This window comes from Eublepharis macularius, chromosome 9 (assembly GCF_028583425.1).
Source record: "Eublepharis macularius isolate TG4126 chromosome 9, MPM_Emac_v1.0, whole genome shotgun sequence".
NCBI classification, from domain to species: domain Eukaryota; kingdom Metazoa; phylum Chordata; class Lepidosauria; order Squamata; family Eublepharidae; genus Eublepharis; species Eublepharis macularius.
This window is the reverse complement of record NC_072798.1, coordinates 21,439,483-21,459,274: the sequence shown is the minus strand read 5'-3', so window position 1 is coordinate 21,459,274 and position 19,792 is coordinate 21,439,483. Positions and strand designations below refer to the sequence as shown.

The window sequence follows — 19,792 nt, the reverse complement described above, 5'->3', positions numbered from 1 at the left end:
CAGGCCTGGTTAGAAAGGAAGTTCCACAGTTTTGGCCCCAACTGACAGGGGACATTGTACTTAAGTAGCCTTTTATTTCTCTGCTCCCCCTCATTCCATCCTTCATAAAGATTGTTCAACATATCTGTAAAAGTGGAAATATTTTGAATATTTAAATTCCCCAAAGACCAGGCAAAGGCTCAGAAGAATTTGCATTGCTGATGGTATTGCAACTTCACATTCTCCTTCCCCTCAGCCTTTGAAGTATGGATGCAATCTTCCACTCATATTATGAAAGCAGGAGAATGAAATGGCACCTGTCATTGTTTCTTATTGGCTCTCTGTGTCTGTTTGGGCACAGTGTTCTTTCAGAAGTTCCAAGACTGCATCAAAAGTCTTAAATAAATTTGTAACTGGGAGGAGCCTCACCCTTTGAAATATACTGAAGATTTTCATCATATATTGAGAATATGGTTTAAGTAAATAAGAAATTGTCCCTGACTCCAGTGGAAGATGTTATTTTGATAAAATGGGAAATATCCAGTGGGACCTAAGAGCAGTCCATTGGGGGCAAAACAATAATAAGTGGGCTAAGGGCTCTATCAAAATAAAATCTTGGCAAGTGGTTCAAGAAGAAGGAAACAGTATTTCATGGTTGTTATAGCATCAACTGGTGTCTAAACTGAAAAAACAAATAGCTAAAGAAGAGGGGCACTTAAGCAATAAAACTGTCTTTGAACAAATAATCACTGGAGATTTAAGACACTTTTTAGGAAAGAAAATATAAAATGCTATTGCAATATGACACTGAAGTAGAACAAGTAAAAAACCGTATGATAAAATGGATGCAAAACTTTGGAGAAAACATACATATAAGTCAGTGGGAAAATTTATGGATGAAAGAAATTAAGTTTACTAAATGTCGAATATTAAGGGAGAACTGGTATAAAATGTTTTTAGATGATATATTACTCCTAAAGATATAGCAAAAACAAATATAGACTATAATGAGAAGTGCTGGAAATATCAGAATACAGATGCAAATTTTAATCACATTTGGTGGACCTATAAGGAAGCAAGACAATATTGGATAGAGATACATGAAGAAATGCAAAAGATATTAAAATGCGTTTCCAGTGGATCTGAAAAATATTATTAAATATTTTATCAAGTAAAATTGCAAAAATACATAGTGAACTATTCAAGTATATGGTGACAGTGGCAAGCATAATATTTGCAACAAAACAAAAAGCGGTGAAATGTCTAGACCTGAAGGAATGGAAGAATAAATAAAACGAGTATGTGACAATTGCAAAAATTAACCGCTTTTATACATAATAGACCGACTTTAGAATTTCAAGATAAATAGAAAGATTTTATAATTATATAGCTGAAAACGAAGACCAAAATAAATCAAAGAATGATAGAAGGAATTAAGTAATACATGTCTATAATAAAAATGTTATTAGTTGATAAAAATTAGATATAAAGATAAGATGGTAAAGTTAGAATAAGATGTTTAAATAGAATTGAAATATTAAAGGTAGATTTTAATAAGCTTCATTTAAATATATGTATGTAGTTTTTATTTTAGAAATATAGGATTATAGTGTATATTTTATGTATGTATGTTTGGGAAATGAAATAATACATAATGCGGGGGGGAGAAATATGCTGTAAAATTTCTATAGGATCGGAGGGTAAATCGGGAGTAATGAAAAGCCTGGTGAGATAGTCTTGTGAAGCATTTACAGCAAGGTATGTATCTCTAAGTTATTATCACTTGCATAGGAGATGCATGAGCAGAACATTTCCTTGTATATGAGAACTTCTTGATTTAGAAGCCCTCATAGCCCCGAACAGACATCTGATCAACTTTATTCTGAGAGCATAAACAGTCACAAACTGCTGAAAATTCCTCGTAAGGGGAGCAGCTTTGGTATGATTGAATTTTTTTTAAAAAGTTGGTTATGAACTAGATTGCCAACAGCCAACGTTTGGTGGCACAAATAGTAGGCAACTGAATGCAAACGGTCTGACTAAAACAAATGGCTAACATTATAGCAAACAATTCAAAGTTATTTTTTTCAAGGAGAAAGTGATGCTTCCAAGGTAGCAGATATATTTTGTAGAAATCCTGAAGCAACAAAGCCTCATTAAGTATTAATAGTATTGTGAGATTATCACTATGGTTTCTTGTGGGATTTTTTTTTGAGGTATGGAAATCTTCCTTGTATCTGAATCTTTCCATCAGGTTAGACAGCAGTCATTCATATAAAAATCCCTAAAAAAAGAAAATGTCAGTTCACTGGCATCAGAGTCACTAGCCATCACAGTGATACACATTTGAGATACTTGCATGTGTGGTATTATTTTATCAATAAACAATTTTGCATGTTCATTTTTAAGTCTGCAGTTAAGCATGCTTTGCTTAGAAGCAATTTTCTTTGAAATCAACAAGTCGTCGAAGTTTAGGACTGAGAGATGATTCCTATGTTATGTCTTCCATACTTGGCTCTCCAAGTATGGAAGACATAACATAGGAATCATCTCTCAGTCCTAAACTTCGACGACTTGTTGATTTCAAAGTAAATTGCTTCTAAATTATATGGACTCATGAGTCCCTTCAAAGGATGTTTATATAATCTGAGATCCAAGAGGTGCATCTATTTAATGTTAGATAGAAAAATCAGACTCCCTTGTGCAAATTTATTTTCACTTTCTGGCTTGCATTTTCTTCTAAATATTCAAGTTTTCTTCAGTGACTGCTGCCACCTTCCTCCTTGTGCAGGACTGTCTGGCCTTCTTCATGGCATTTATCTTCCTCTGCCCTTTGCTGTTTGAATAGCTGGAGTGTCTTTGTTCCTCCTGCTGTTCTTCAGTTGCTGATATCTCCTAAAGAAATGCCTCTTACTGTGGCTTTGTTAAACTGACACAATCAAATGCATGTGACTTTTATCACCTGATGAATGGGCTTTTTATGTACAGCCCTGAAAACCTGCACTTGACTTTCTCTCTCCTTTTATAAAAAAGCTATAATCCTCCAGTGTGTGTGTGTGTGTGGGGGGGGGGAGGTGATGACAAAAGGCTGCTTTCTTCACATCCCAACCACCCTAGGCCTGTGCCCTTGATTGATGGATGGTTTTGTTTTTGTTTTTTTTACCTTTCCTCCCTCTTTAGAGCACTGCATTTGCAGTGTGTGGCCTAGAAGCCTGTCTGTGAAATTTTTGAATCTCTTGCTCCTGAAGCATTTGGTACTGTGCAGAGAAGAATGAAGCCCAGTGCTTGACTTTCCTGCTAGTGGAAGGGTTCTTCCTCGGCCCAAAGCCCAGTGGGAACATTTTGTCAAGTACCCGGGGCCTGCTGAATTTAGCTGCTTGATCAGGAGAGGGGAGGGGGGAGTCTGATGTCTGTTTGCTATGAAAATCTCTAAGTTAAAAGCACAACAAAATTGGGAAGGAAGAGAGCAGAAACTTAATAGGAGACACTGACAATCCAAATGAGGAAAATATTGGGAGTTCAACTACTTGTTTATGTGTTAGTGAGGAAGAAGGTATACTACATGCTGCGTCTCAGGTTTCAGGATACCTGCCGATGCGTGCTCAGTAGGGCTCTTGCCTTTTCAAGCTGTTCAGTTCTGTACTTGCATAAATAACGCCCTCCAACAGTTCTCTCTCCCCTTCACCCATATCTCTGTTGAAATGTCTGGCACTTTTTGCTCTAGTAGGCAGCTTCTTCCTTTTCCAAATTTCCATCTTGCATCATTTTATATACCTACTGATGGAGGCGAACATCTGAATAAACAAACACCAGCAGATCAGTCTTGTGGCTTTTCTTCTGCTGTTACGTATTCTTCTGAATTCTACTATACTCGCTGACACATGATGAGCTTCTACAGCATTCATTTTTAAATTGCTCAACATATTCTTTAGAACTCTTCCCTAAATTGGGGGAGGATTGAATCATCTGACATGAAAAGTATATAGCTGAAACATTTGTTATTATCTTTTAAAGGAAAAGCGGTAGCCATTTTAAGAGCACGGATTACTTCAGTAAATAGAACCCCTACCCAAGAGAGGCTGGTTAAGACTTGGTAGTTCAAGTAGTTCTTCATTGCTTTTGGCCTAGATTCTTTTGTTCTTCATTGGAAAAAAAATTGTGGCGAGTGGCTTTGCTTATATAGAAAATTCTGCAACTTCAGGCTACTTGCAAGGTTTTTTACTAATGTGGTGCTGCAAAGGTGGATTTCTGCCCATCGGCTGGTTTTGTAAACTTTCTCTTGCTGAGATACCAGTTAAAAAGACAAGAAAATGCTTTTTCTAACAAAGCTTACATTGCCCTGAGCTTGCTGCTTCTCAGATGAAGTGGAGGAGGGGAGAATGATATGATAGGCCCTGGTTAGGGAGAACAGCAAGATAGTGAAAAGGAAAGTTAGTAAGATTGTATCTGCTTCATGGCTGCATGCAGAAGGGGGATCAACTAGTGGTGTATCAATAACTATTAATACCAAAAAGGTATTTGAACTGCTGCAACTGCCTGTTTGCCTCCCCCACCCCAACCCATAAACCCCCACTACTGAATTTTCTTTCCTCCTTTGCAAAGTAGCTTTACTTAGCAAGTCAAATGCCAGACAGCCTGTCCCTCTTGGCCACAGCTGCTTTGAGAATTAGCATATGGACAAAAGAAATGGGGGAAGAGCTCTCCGAAGCCTTCTGGGGCAGGTGCAGTTCTTCAGTCTGCCCAGAATGCTCCAGTTGGTTTCCCAAATAAGATATATGTTCAGCCTCCTTGTTTTAATACTGAACTCTAGCAAACAGATCTGCGGTGGCTGGTTATGTTAATAGAGCAAGTTGTCTTTGGCTGAATACCCAGAAGGGGGAATTTGTAATGAGAGAACTGTAATAGGTTTGCAAGGGTGGCTAAGTGGGCATGTTTAAAATATGAATCATGAATCTTTGTAATTGCTAGCAGCCTCTCACTTGGAGAAAAATGCTAAATTCCACCATCTTCTGGCATATTTTGGTCGAAGACTCCCTTGCAAGCACCTGATGAGTGCCACCTCCTTTCTCCCCAGTGGAAGTATCGCTAATGCTGTGTACAGTTACATTGGGAAGCAAACTTGTGGCTTATGGAAGCTGGTTGATGTGCAGTATCCTTTTATAAGGGTTCTGCAGAACAACTTTGCGATGATCCTCCAACTTTGTCATCCTCCTTTATCCATTCTTTTACTAGACTAGTTTCTTCTTTACTTTCTACCATGCTGCTCTTTGTACTGTGACACCCTATACTTTCTGCTCCTTTTCCCTTCTTCCACTCCCACTAAGCCCTGGTTTCCTCTGTTTCCCTCCATTTTGCTTCGGTGCTGAGCTTTCCAGACTTTTCTCTGCTTTAAAGTTGGTATTTCCATGATAGCTGTTGCCATAGGCAGTGTTGCAAGCATTCCTGTGCTAATTGGGTGAGGGAAAGCTACCTTGTGCTTGCTAACGATGATAAATGTCCACTCATCTCACCTCGGCCCTAGATATCACGAGCATGCTGCTGAGTAAATAGCACCTCATGCACTTAACCTAGCATTGTCTTCGCAAATGTCTTGTTTACAAGTATAGCTGAAAGTTGATGGCTTCGTCAGTCCGCTGACTTCCTGTTTCTAAAGGAAGTAGGGTAATTGGGTTCCATCTGATTACTCTGAAGTTCAGCAAACTAGCTGCTGATGCTGTGTACCTTGACTAGTAGTGAAGATTGAAAAAAGATCTGACATTTGACTTCAGAATAGTAATTAACTGCATCCAGATGGTATGCTTGCAGTGGGACAAGTTACCCACTTCACCTGGACTGTGGGGAGACAGCGCAGTTCTCAAAGCAAGAACGTGTCCTTATCGCCATTTGTGCTCACTGCTGCAATACAATCTATTTATTGTTCTAGCTTTGGGACACCAAGTTTTAATATCTCTGCCCCCCCCCCCCCCCAGAAGTCAGGCTACTGCCTCCTTTTGGATGGAAGAACAGTGTGTTATCTTTCATTGGTTCTGTAGTACAGATATCCTGAGAGCCATGCCAGCTCTGCATGATGGCATTTAATAAACTTCTAGGGGGTTATTTTTAACTATTATGAAACAGAGCACCGAGCATGCTATAAATGTGTTTGAAAATACAGAAAGTTTTCTATAAAATCAAAACACTGAACTGCCTGAAGTTCATGCTGGGTTCAGTTTTCTATAATAATTAAACCAGCAGATGGATGAAATCCCTCAAACCTAATTTAATGGATGAAGAGTATTCCTAATCTGAAAAAAAATAGTGAATGTCCTATTGAATTTGCAATTCGAGCATAATTATTTAATATCATTTTAAAATGTTGAATTATTTTAAAATGTTGAATCGTGGTAGCCATGAAGTAGGGATACTTTCCAGCTAAGTACAAACTTGTTAAGGAAAGTTCATTGAAGGTTATTTGGGTTAGTTATCATTTAACACACTTTGACAGCAGGAGCTGACTGTATTAAATTAAAGAACCATCTCTTAATCTTGTATGATGCGAATAACAATAGCTACAGAACTAAGCTGATAGCATTATTTGGCACCACTTACAAATAAGGCTATAGAAAAACACTCAATTCTTACCAACTGCTCTTAAGTCAAGTTACCTAAGAGACAGACATTTATTTCCATGGTCAAATAAAATATTACTATCTGGCCCAAAGCTTATGCATTATTTAAAATGTACCAGATGTTTTCTGTCTCCTGTGAAAGTGCTTTCTAGGCTTTAGTTGTTCCCAAATAGGTTTGTGCTTAGTTAAAGCAGTAGCCTTGGAACTGTGTTGCTTGGGCTTGCTGGGACAGCACTGGGGGAAATTGAAAAGGGGCAGGGCACTCCCCTCCTTTCCTGTTCTAAGAGTTTAACCAAGAAGAAACAAGTAAAGTAGATTAGTGCCATCAAGCTGTTATACATACTCTACACTGTTTGTGAAAAATGTGGCTCGTGATTATAGAAGGAATTTTCATATTTACATCTTGACCTGCTCGGTAAAGTGGCCTTGCCTGCTTCTTCTATAAAGGGGCTGCCCTCTTTCGAGTTTCCTGAGTTGCCTGTGTGTATTCTGAAAGGTTACTAGTGGGTTTTTTGTGAAGGGGGGCATGGTAAGTTAAGGGTTTGCGTAGGTTATGTAGATGCGAGTCTGGCGAAGTCTTGGCACAGGCTAGGTAATGCTGCTACTTTTGTGTAAAGCCTTGACTAATTCAATACCTGTAAGTGTGTGACCTGTACTACAGACTAACTTAAAACTGCTTACGTTATTATTATTAGAAAACTTTCCCATTCATTTCAGAAAACAAAGGGAAGGAGCTGTACTTATGCTAGGCTGATGAGAAGTAGTAAACACAAAGTTAAACCACCACCCTCTTTTAACTCTTAAAAAGTCATGTGGTATAGTGCTGTTGGGTTCTGCTGTAAATAGTCCTTTTTTAAGGTGATCTGGGTCTTTGTCATGTTTTTATGATGGCTTTCCTCCAAAGCAGTCAGCATACATGGTAATTTAGGCTGAGAGAGTGGGTTGGTGGCCCAAAATTGCCCAGTTGGTTTGGTGGTTATGTGGATTTGAAGCTTGACCAGCACAAAACAATATACCGCACTGGCTCTCTTAGCTCCCCACTTGTGTGTGCGCATTCGCATGCATGTGCTCTTCTTGACTGGCGTAAATAAAGGTAAATTTGATATGATGTGGTAGAACCAGCTTATGTTCATGTGTGCTGAGTTCAGGGTGAATTGATTTGTTGCAAATTAAGATGCAGTTAGAACATTGCCTTGAATATTATGGAAAGGAAGTACTCTGAACTGTCTTGTAGTAGCGAATGAGTGGTTGTAGTGAGTGTAGTAGCGAATGAGTGCTGAACTATGCACAGCAATGAGAGTTCTACCAACCGTTTTCCTGTTTGTTTAAATTGCAGCCACACAGGACCCCAATTTGTACTGGGAATATGATGCACAGGAAGGAGGATTAACTCTTTCATCCTCCCCCCTCTGAAGTATTTTTCCTGGGACTGCTGTTTGCCCTGTGGCTGGGGTTGGGTGAAGAGGGGAAGCAATTTAGATGGTGCCTGAATTAAGTTAATTTCATTGACTGGTTCATTTGTGTATTGACACTAAAGCTGTCTGCCATACTGAGGTGGATGGCATAAAGCTTGAGAATGGATGGTGTTGTCTTTTATGAGTTGATGATTCAGGAAACCTTTAGTGGCACAACAAATGTTTTGAATATGAAAGGTCCCAGGTTTTATCTCAGTTTTAAGGATCTTGTTTAGTGGGACTGGGCAGACCCCTGAGGGACCTTGAAGAATGGCAAGGGAGTGGGTGGGAGGGGATAACAGCCTGATTCAGTACAAGGGAATTTCATAATGTAATTTGTGTAAACAGTTAAAAGGTGTTCAGAGTGCTTAGGGTCCTAAGAATAAAAACAAACCAATTTAATAATGAGAGTTTGTCTGATTCTAATTCTCCTCAGAACATTGCTGGATTCACATAAACACCTTAGGCACAGAAGCTATACTGGACAGTTGTTGTTAGGCAAATTGGTGATGTTGGCAGGGTGGCAAGTGCAAAAATAGAATGCATTGATGGTGCATATTGGCATCTTATTTAACCTTTTAAGAAATGTATGCATGAACTGCCATCAAGTCACAGTGAACTTATGGCGACCCCATAAGGTTTTCAAGCTGAGAGATGTTCAGAGGTGGCTTGCCATTGCCTGCCTCTGTGTAGCTACTCTGGACTTCCTTGGTGGTTTCCCATCCAAGTACTAACTGGGGGTGACCTTGCTTGGTTTCTGATATCTGATGAGATTGGGCTGCCTGGGCCATTTTAACTAATACACACTGTAATATTCATGGGTTTTTTTTCTCCCTGGAAATACTTGGTCACACAGTGAGAAGTTTTCACCCTTTTCTCCTCCGTTTCAAAAACCAGGTGATGTTACTTTCTTGGCTGTTTTCAGGCAACCAAAGTTTTCTGGAAAATGCAGCTTTGCAAACTTGGCTTTTGTGAATATTTCAAATTGTATGATTGACTTCTCGTTTCGTTCAACTTTTGCACTACCATTCTTTTGTAGAGTTCCAACGATGCCAAGGATAATGATACAGCACAGGAAGATGAAAGATTTATGGGGATGCTGCCTCTCCTCCAAGCCCACCATGCCATGGAAAAAATGGAAGAGTTTGTGTGTAAGGTAAGCATCGGCAAAGCAAAAGGCCTACCATGCACCAATGCATTTCACACAGCTGGTGAGTCTTGTGGCTAGCAGCGCATGCACTTGTGGCAAAAAAAAGCCAAGTCTCAGTGGGTGGCCATCACGGTGGTCTGTTGCATCAACTGATATTGTAACACTGTTTTGGGATTTTGGCCCTCCTGTAATTGGATGAATCGGACAGTTTAGCACAATAGGGATTACATGTTGAAATGTGGGATTAAACATGATGGTACAACTGTTGAGCCACCTTTTGGAAACATCTGTGGAAGATCTACTGAAATAATGCTCTCTGCCTCTAGAGTTTCTGGGTCAAAGAACTTTAATTTACAAGGTCAACTTTTTTCTACACTTTTTCTTTTCAGGCCTTGCAAATCTTTCTTTTCAGATTACCACTTGTCTCCCTTGTGTAGCAGTGTCATTGTGTCCACCGTCCAAGTCCTATTGAAATGCCATCCCAGGCAAATCCATTGTGAGCTATGTAAATATTATTGGTCTTGATTTTCTTTCCCTAACTTAAAGGGAAATGTTTCTGTATTGGTGCCTGGCTACTGGTACTATAACAAAACTTAAAATTGAAATTAGGTCCTGCCACCCCTCCCCCTTTTTTTGGGAACCATTGGAAGGATTCTGAAAACCAAGAATTTGCCAAAGTAAATTTCTATAAATCCTTATAAGCCCTCACTGTAGTAAAGCTGGTGTAAACATTGCATGTTGTTACCCATTCCTTTAGTGTAATGGGTCTGTTGTGCTTTGAGTAGTTCTTGTTTGGGAATGATAAAAGCCCAGTATGGTTGGAGGGTCCCTGATACAGCAACCTTGCTGAAGCAAAGCAGCTCTGGATCTAGTCAGTGTTTGGAAGAGAGGTGTCTCTTTTCACTTATCTCGGAATTTATTGCAAGAAAATGTTTGCTGCTTTCATCACAGTCCATGAGGGAATGCAGCAACAAGAGACTTTAATCCTGCCTTCGTACATCCTTCAGGTGTGGGAGGGCAGATGGCGTGTCATCCCCCATGATGTCTTGCCTGATTGGCTAAAGGACAATGACTACCTGTTGCATGGACACCGACCTCCCATGCCCTCTTTCCGGGCCTGCTTCAAAAGCATTTTCAGAATACACACTGAGACCGGCAACATCTGGACACATCTACTAGGTATTAACTTTGATGTCAATGTTATGCATATACTGTCTTGTGAGGGCAATGGAAGTTGGAGATAGGGTTTCTCTTTAGCAAAGGCAAGATATCTTGGGGCGTGATGCACAAGGGGCAACTATAATATTTGCAGCACAAGAGTGAATCTCTGTTTCACTTTTTATTTATATTGAATTATGCTTGCATGGAGGAGATACACTGAAATTACTGCTTTAACCAGTGCTATTGCTACAGCTTTTAGGAAGACAGTGCTTCTTTCTTTTGGGTGCCTGTGTTGAAAGTGGGATGCAAGGGCTGTTCCCTGGAGGAGACCCTTAGCTATTCAGTGAGCACAGTGCATGGGCCCTTGACAAATGTTTTCATGAGCTTTGTGTAATGCTGTTGGCTTTTTATTGCAGCTCTTAATAACTAGCTTGCTAGTGGAGGGTGGTGAACTCATTCCTGAAAGTGTGATGAGGATCCAAGGCCTCTTGTGTTTGCCAGGCTTCTGAGCCAAGACCCTGGCCCAAGGGCAAGAGTTCTGAATTGTGGTGCTGCGGAACAGCTGCATGCCTCTTTGCTGTTACATTTCAGCATGGTGTTTTGGCAGTACTGTTCTTGGAAGAAAGTTAATTGCATGTGTTTGCTGGCCCTTTCCTGGCCCCCAAGGCTAACGGTAGAACAGGCCACCAATTAGCTTGCGTCGGTATGGCATTGACCATGTGTTTCAGGCTCAGCAGGAAGGATAAAACTAGCACTAAATTTGCCGACTATTTTTAACTGTACAGCTGTCTCACTTGGCAGAGTGCTTGGGTTCGAAGCAGAGCTGCCCTGACTCCTAGAGAAGATTGGACTAGTGCAAATACAGCAGCTTATGCCTCTTCAGGGTGGGCAAAAGAAAGTATGAAAGTGGTAAACTGAACCTGGTTCTTAGTTTGTGTCAGATCTCTCACTGAAGGTCTTTCATGCAGTTGCTGATGTATTTAAAAGTTGGCAATGACCATGAAACAGGAGCTGAGCAAGCATTTAATTCTTGAGAGGAAGTGTGGGGTCATGTCTGGCGTGGTGAATGGGGAAGAGCAGAGCTCACACCCTGCTACAGCCCAAAATTTGTTGGGTAACTTGTCAGAAAAAAGCTACTTTGTGGTAACTTTTAGGGGCTCTTTAAAAAAAAGTGCAGCTTGTTCTGCCAAAGGAAATGTTGACTTAGAAAAATGTGGCAGATGCCTTTTCAGCACTTAAAACTTGACACAGTGCTCATCTGAGTTCCTTTCCAGCACCTCTGTTTCTGTCTTAGAATTTGGCAAGTGTCATCATGTTGTTTTTCCTTGCCTAGGTTGTGTGTTCTTCCTGTGTCTGGGGATATTCTACATGTTCCGGCCAAACATGTCCTTTGTAGCACCTGTGCAGGAGAAGGTGGTGGTTGGAATGTTCTTTTTGGGAGCCATTCTCTGCCTCTCCTTCTCGTGGCTCTTCCATACAGTTTACTGCCATTCAGAAGGTGTGTCAAGGCTCTTCTCCAAGTAAGTAGCAGAGTGGCAAGTGTGAGCTCTGAGCTGGAAAAGTCTACCATTCAAACCTTGCCTCTTGTTGTTAAGCAAGTTAAAGTTGAAATAACAGTGGCTTGTCTAAGGCCACCTGTTTGCAGAAATACTGGCTTATCTCAAAGGGTTTGCTGAAGAGATGTGTGTGAAGCACTTGGAAACTCTAGGATGTGCCGTAGAATTACTTAGCTTCTCAGGCCCAAAGTGGATGCCTGGAGTTGGCAATACATGTTCTGCTTTAGGAATGGAAGACAAATTGCATGCCCTTTGAAATTGTGACTTGCAGGCTGAGCTCAAATATAGATAACAGCAGAACTCTGCTTCTTGTAGTTGAAGCTTTTCTGTCTTTGCCATGCTTTTCTTTGTCATTCTTCATGAGAATCCATATCATTGCCCATATATGTTTTGAGATGTGGCTCTCTCAAAGAACAGCAATTAAGTAAGCAGCTCCATTTTTTATTAGATTAAATACCAAGTGTGCTTTTGGGTTACCTTATACCTATGGAGAAGAGGGTCTTGTTTACCAATGGCTGTCAGCAGTGGGCATCTAGGCAAGAGACTTGCCAAAGCAAGGTGCTCTTTGGAAGCTAGACAGTCCGTGAGCAGTCTTGTTTAGGTGAACAAGAGTGCTGGAACATATTGAGCTCCTAAATGTAAGTCTTTTCTCCCTCTTTTTTTTTTTTTTAGGTTGGACTACTCTGGCATTGCCCTTCTCATTATGGGCAGCTTTGTTCCTTGGCTCTACTACTCTTTCTATTGCAATCCTCAGCCGTGTTTCATCTACTTGATCGTGATCTGTGTCCTGGGCATTGCAGCCATTATAGTTTCCCAGTGGGACAGATTTGCAACTCCTCAGTACAGAGGAGTAAGAGCAGGTAAGACTCATGAGAGAGTTTGGGGAATGTCTCATCTATGTACCTGGGAAGGGCCTTGTCTCAAGTTTCATTGGTTGAATTATCAGAGATCGTCTCTTAAACGTTAGATATAATTAAATTGTCAGTTGTAGTTGTACTTGTGTAATGCCAAATTCAGGTGGGTGAGCCATGGTAATATAGTTTCTCTCATCTCTTCTGCTAACAGAAGTTATTTGATATTTTAAATGTGACTTAAAATTATTAGTAACTAGCAACTATGCCCATTATGTGAAAAAATACAAAAGACCACTGTTTATAGTGAAAACAGTGGTCTTCAGGGTTAGTGGACTGATTGTGATATAAATTTTAGTGGACTAGATTGCACTTTCTCAGATGCACGCTGAGCAATCCTTAGTTGGTATGGGGGAGAGGTATACATACACACAAACAGCCTATGATTTGGGTGATGTCTTAGCACACATATGTATTTGCATGTGCATGCATACAAATATGTAAGGATCGCAGTATGCTTCTAGTCCACAAAATGTGTGCCCCAGTTAATGAGACTTCGGTCCATCTAGTGTAAGCAGAGTTGCACTTGGGGAAAAGATCTCCCCCCTTTGCAGCCTGCTGGACCCCCTACCTCACAAGGAGAACAGTGGTGTGAACTCTCAGGAAGAGCATGGGGTGGGCCAAGTTGGAGGAGAGGGCTGATGAGGATCACCCTCCCTTTCCTCCAGTGGAAGTGTTTTCTGCAGGCGAAAACTATGCTTAAGATTTAAGCTGTAGTTTTCAGGGTGGCACAGGATAGTTTTGTTTGCTTAAAGCGTTTGACTTGTGTTTGGCTTCAGGCTGGGCTTTGGGACTGAGACTCCTTTAATAACTCTGGTTGATGACATCTGGCTTCAGTTAGATAAGGACGATTGTGTGCTACTGGTTTTATTAGACCTATCAGCAGCGTTTGACACACTTGACCATTTGGTCCTGGTCGACTGTCTAGCCTCACTGTGGGGTAAGAGCTACCACCTTACAAATACATTGGCTGCCAGCAGTATGCTGATGACACCCAACTACTTGATAAGCAACCGGAAGCAGGTATTTCTTCCTTGGCCCAGTGCCTGGATGCCATGGTGGAATGGCTGAGGGGGTAGCAGGCTGAAGTTAAATCCTTTGAAAACTGAGGTCCTGTGGTTGGGAAGGACTTTAGCTATGGGGAATTTGTCACTCCCATTACTCAACAGAACCCAGTTTTCTACTGTGGACTCCATAGAGTTCCATGGTGGCTAGAACAGTATTTTCCCATCTTCACCAGGCCTGACAATTCTCCCCATATCTATCTCAATTGGCCCTTGCCACAATCACCTCTTGTTTGGACTACTGCAACTCGCTCTGCATAGGGCTACTTTTGATGATGCTCTGGAGACTTCAGGTGGTGCAGAATGCAGCTGCTAGGTAGCTAAGTCATCATGGTTAGCTCATATAACACCGATTTTGAAGCAGTTGCACTGGTTACCAGTTAGCATCCAGATCCAATTCAAGGTGTTGGTCCTCACCTTTAACGCCCTTCACAACTTTTTCCCACCAGGAAGAGGGCAGCCTTCCCTTTGGAATGCACTCTTGGAAGGCATTCATGCTCAGCGAGACATGTTAATGGTTCAGAAACTCTGCAAGGCAGAACTATTACAGCATGCTTTTCGTATCTAATATTCTAGTGTGAGGCAGAGCAGATTGCTGTGCATTTTATTTACCTTTTTTTTGTTATTTGCTTGCAGGGGTTTATAGGCTGGGGTTGGGACTAGAGTAGTTTTTAATTTTTATTAGGCTGTTTTATTCTGATTTTATTGAATATATTATATATTTGTATTGGTTTTTAATGGTTGTAATTGTTGTGAACCCCTTTGAGCTCTTAATGAAAGAGAAGCAGTATAAAAATAATCGAATAAAATAAATTAAAAAATGATGTTCCTTAAAGTGAATATATGGAACTTGTGTTGTATTCTGTTTGTATGATTATTAGAGATGTCCTCTCTGCTGAATGCTCTTTGTGGCATTCACAAGCTTAGCTTTTTAAATGTTTTCACCATAGTATGAACTCTTGTTGTGTTGTCTTAGGCTACAGTGTTGGTTTAAAGACAGTGTGGTACAACACACTCCCCCCCCCTTCTACTGCTATAAGATAATGCAAGATCTACTAATGTGCTGTGAAAAATGAATTAAATTAAGGCTCCCTGAAGTCAAGAATACCCCTCCACAGAGAATACTTGCTGAGAATCTGCATGATTCACTGCTCTGGCTTTTCCTTCTTACAATTGGGAGACATGCTTGGAAATGTTACTTGTGTAGAAACTCATGGGATGGGCTTCTCTGGGGACAGCTAATTCTTGCTTTCGTGCCATAAACTTTTTCCCAGGGTCTTGAATATACCTTGCATTTTCTGGAGGAAAAAGTTGAAGCTGCTTCCATGGCTGGCATGAACACTCCTCTTTTTCTAGGTCTTGGAAGCTGAGCAGGGATGGCTTTGGTTAGTAATTGGTTGGGAGACTGCCAAGGAAGCCCAGGGTCACTATGTAAAGGCAGGCAATGGCAAATCATCTCTGTCTGCCTCTTCTTGCTTTGAAAACCCTATTAGGTTGCCATAAGCCAACTGTGACTTAATGGCATTTTCCACTGCCACAGGCCATTAGCTATTGCAAGTTTGTACTGAATGTCTTAAAAGGGAGGAATTTGTTGGCCTGTCATGCTATACTGTTCACTTTCAGAAAACTGGAAAAATGTGCTTGAGGTTACCTGAATTTTTTAATTTTAAAACAGAAAAGGCTTTGTTGCTATGCTTGGAGTCCTGAGCTTTGGCAGTAGAAGCTCAGTTCTGCCCCTTTGTATCTGAGGCTGACTCTGTCCTGCTTTCCCCTAGGAGTGTTTCTGGGTCTGGGCCTTAGTGGGGTCATCCCGACGCTGCACTTTGTTATCTCAGAAGGGCTCCTCAAGGCTGCCACAATGGGGCAGATTGGCTGGCTGGTCCTCATGGCTTGCTTGTACATCACTGGTGCTGCACTGTATGCTGCTCGCATCCCAGAGAGGTTCTTCCCGGGAAAGTGTGACATCTGGGTAAGTATACAAGGCTGCCAGGCCGTATGGCAGGGTTAGAGGCATTGTGTCCCAGCTGCCTATATGTGGTGACAAATTGAAACAACTGCACAAGTGGCATGGGATAGGAGCAGTGACAGTTCTGAAAATACTTCATGCTGTTCTGTTCTGGGCAGAAACAGAGCCCTGTTGTGTGTCCTCCAACTCTGAAACCTAGTGAACTCTGCTTTCTTCTCTTAGAAAACAGTCTCAAAGACTGTTAGGATGCCAGTATTTTTCATTCTTGGCATGTCTGGTTCCCAAGAGAGAGAATGGCATGTAGCTGCAGAAACGTAACTGTTTGGATGCAGAGCTGTTGAGTCTGAGCCTGTGTCCAGTTCTCTAGCCAATGATGCCAACTTGTGGAGGATCGGGGTGGGCGGTGGGAATTAAATTGGCACGTTGGTGCATACGAAACATAGCTGCTCAGTAATGACATCAGTGTTGTAGCCTTTTCTTTAGCAGGCTAATACTGTACACCCTCTCTCAACTGACCTGTAGCACTGTCACTTATATCATAATTTGGAAAGTGGGGCATACCTGCGATATGAGCAATGTGCCTTTCTCCCTACAGTTCCACTCCCACCAGCTGTTCCACGTGTTCGTAGTGGCTGGTGCCTTTGCACATTTCCATGGCGTTTCAAACCTTCAGGAGTTCCGCTTCACACTTGGAGGAGGCTGTTCGGAGAATGAGATGCAGTGAAAGCGGCCAGGCACCAAGGACTGTAGCCAAAAGAGAACCATGGGAGCAGCCAGGAGTTAACCAGGCAGCTGGTGTGAGCATCAGTGCCCACATCTCACCTGTGGTGGTGTGGAAGCTTCATGGGGATTCTAACTAAAATGCAGAAGAAAAATTCATACCTCAAGCATTGGAGTGAATCAATTTTGTGAAGACCCAGAAGTTCTTAAACCCTAACTTATTCCTGGGATCTACAGATTAAGCTAAAGAAAGCCCTTTCTTAATCGGCTTCTGTTCAATTGCCATATTTATTTGTAGAAAATAAGAGGGGTTGTGATGGAGAGGTGGCTTGGCAATTTTTTCTTTTTTAAAAAAAATCTAGTTTAAGATTTGTATCTTGTTCAGGTAAGTTGATTTTAGATGCTCTTTTGAGAGAGAAAAATGTAAATAAGATTTCTAACTTTCTGTTTAATTAAAAAGTTTATATAAATGTTTTAAAATGGGGAGGGGAGGGGTTTTGTATAGAATGCAACATGCAAGTACCACACACTGTTTCAATTTTGCACGAATTCTGTCACGTGCAAGAGGGCCAGGTGAAACCCCTGGGGAGTCAAGCATCTGAGTTCTACAGGTTCTTCCTAATGCTTGTGTACACTGGATGGTACCCCCCCTCCCCCAATAAGCCCCCTTGTGCACAAGGGTTGAGAGCATTGAGATGCTTGCAACTTAATCAGGATGCCATTCAGGCCTCTGTGTGTTCAGGTGGTAAAGGAAGAAGGTACTGTGCGCAGCTGAGCTCCGCAACTTTTACAGATCATACTTTCTGGGCACTCTGTCCTTTTATGGATACTTCCTAATGGCTTTGTTTCAGCAGCTTTTTGGAATTTGGTGGCTTAAAGGCACAACATAGTATATCCCCTGTCTTCTGGGGTCTCCTTTCAGAGTTTTGCCATTCTGTTAGGTCTGCTATCCTCCTTTAATTAAATGCACTTGTTAGTGTTGGACATCTTTTGTATTGTAGGTAATCCAGTAAATAGGAATGGACACACTGGGAGGAGAAGGTTAGGTGGAGGTGGTGGCTCCAATGCTATGCTTGAGGGAAGGAGATTTGCAGTCTACTTTGCTGATCTCTTCGGGATTATTTAGTGTGCTGCTGAACCACAGGAGTGCAAAGGTTGCCTGTATTAAGTCTGCTGAGCTGCAGTGTAACATTGCCATTTCTTCACTTCCTTCTGGTATCCAGGATAATATACTTGGATCCATTATGGCTTTTCCAGCCCTCATTAAAATGGTGTTTGGATCCAAGGAAGCTTGTCAGATTTCAACTCTGCACTGGGCACTGCCTTTCCTTATTTTCCACATACTGTTTATATAGGTTTTTGTCCCAGATAGCGTAACAGCATGGCATAGTGGTACATTTCAGTGGTTTCTTTGAATGGTGGACTACCACGTCCTGAAATATTTCAGAGATTATCATGAAGAGAAACTTAATTCTTCTGTGTTTTGCCCATCTTCCCCCCCCCCCGTTTTTTTTATTTTTTAGGGATGAGGGATTGACTTTTGTACCTTTAACCCTGCAAACAGAATTGAAGTGTTTAGACCTACAAGAGGTGCTTAACTGGTGCTTGTAGGCAACATAAGAGTATTTTTTTGTTTTGAAAAGGATCACAACACTGAATGCAGCTAAGACAGATTGGCAGCCTAATGTTTTGATCCCAAACTTAAGACAACAGTATTAATCTGAAGCCCTGTAATGCACTGGAAAGTCTGATGCTGATTTTAAACCTCAGTGGTGTATCTAGCCACCTGGCAGGAGGTGGGTTTCCTAATGAGGGCAAGTGGCGGGGTGTATCAGACCCAGACCTACCTGTCTGAAAAGCACTTTTGGGAGTACTTTTGTATCTGTACCAGCAGAAGCTGCATCTCCCCATTTTGGATCATCTCATGCTTGCTTCCCAGAAAGGGGCTTATTCAACCTGGTCTGACCTGTACAGAAAAACAACGCTTCACTTGCTGTTCTTATCCCCTCTTGGTCTTGTTTTAGGACATCTTGTGTCCCAATAAGATACCGCTTAGCTGTGCACTTTTTCTGTGTGCTTGCTGAGACTTCTTCCCAGGTTGGCACCTGAATGCCTTACTCTCAGCAATCGGAGGTTTGCTTGCTTTCTCTTTTTCTCTGTGTGTGCAGGTTTTCAGCATAGTATAGATTCTGCAGCTTCTCCCCCCCCCCCCCCATTAACTAGTGGCCTTGTTCAGTTTTTTTAAATGCTTACTGTTGGAGGCAACAAAGCACATCTTGAACTTTGAAGTTGGGGTCTCTGGGCAACGGGATCTCATTACTTGATGTATTCTGAACTTCTAATAAAAACAAAATACCATGCATATAGAGGTTTGATTCTTGAGTCCTGTACTACATGATTTCCATTCATTTTTCTGACAAAGTAACTATTACGGGTGCTGGGAAATGTGGTCTAGAACACTCACTAGGGATATTAAGAAAGTAGTTTGGTTTTCTTCAGTGGCAAGGCAGAAAGCTGTCTAGGTTGCATTTTCATCACTTAAACTTTTCAGCTGAAAGCTTTTGGTGTTTCAGAATTAGCCTTTAGGAGACGCATGCAGTCACAATGTACAGCCTGAGACATGGCTGCCTGGGTGTCATCTCACCCACAGTTCGGACCTCCCCAATTCTCCTTTGCCTGTCTGCATGCTTTTGTTTCCAAAATATATGGGCCCTCTATGTCTCAGTCCTATATAAGGTTCCCCAGACTCTCCATTATCCATTCCCTATGCTATCCTGCTTAAATTTCTGCTTGCCCAGTTTGTTTATGATCATTTTCTTTCAGTTATATTGGTTGCTGGGACTCCAGGTCCCCTTAACACTTTTTAAATTCATTTCTAAAGAAAATTTTGCTACCTGCCTGAGACAGTCTCGTTTTTTGGTCCTTTCCCCTAAATGCCCTTACATGCATGCTGTTTCCTCCATGCTCACATCACACAGCAGCTCCTTGTCCCCATCTTTTTGCAGCCCGTCTTCTTTTCGTGCCAAGTTTACTCAACGTTTGCTCTTCAATTTCTCTAGATTCTATGTAAATGTATCAATTGGTACCTCCATTCGGTTATTGATAGGTCTCCTTCCTTGATTTTCAGATTCTTCTGGCTTGCTTGTCTCTTTGGCACGGTTACAGTCTTAATCTTGCCTGTCCAGAATCCAGCACAAACACGTGTCACATCTATTCCCTTCTT

The 19,792-nt window shown here is 41.4% G+C and overlaps 1 protein-coding gene across 4 annotated transcripts in view; it reads left to right on the top strand.

The window, feature by feature from the left end:
• The window catches only part of ADIPOR2 (adiponectin receptor 2), a 41,597-nt gene extending 22,666 nt beyond the window's left edge, over positions 1 to 18,931 (top strand). For all 4 annotated transcript variants that reach the window (XM_054988782.1, XM_054988781.1, XM_054988784.1 and 1 more), the window contains exons 3-8: positions 9,081 to 9,197; positions 10,199 to 10,370; positions 11,686 to 11,872; positions 12,581 to 12,768; positions 15,659 to 15,852; positions 16,445 to 18,931. In XM_054988782.1, the coding sequence (XP_054844757.1) occupies positions 9,081 to 9,197; positions 10,199 to 10,370; positions 11,686 to 11,872; positions 12,581 to 12,768; positions 15,659 to 15,852; positions 16,445 to 16,573 (987 nt within the window). In that variant the 3' untranslated portion in view covers positions 16,574 to 18,931. The remainder of the gene's footprint in view (positions 1 to 9,080; positions 9,198 to 10,198; positions 10,371 to 11,685; positions 11,873 to 12,580; positions 12,769 to 15,658; positions 15,853 to 16,444) is intronic.
• The last annotated feature ends 861 nt before the right edge of the window (positions 18,932 to 19,792 follow it).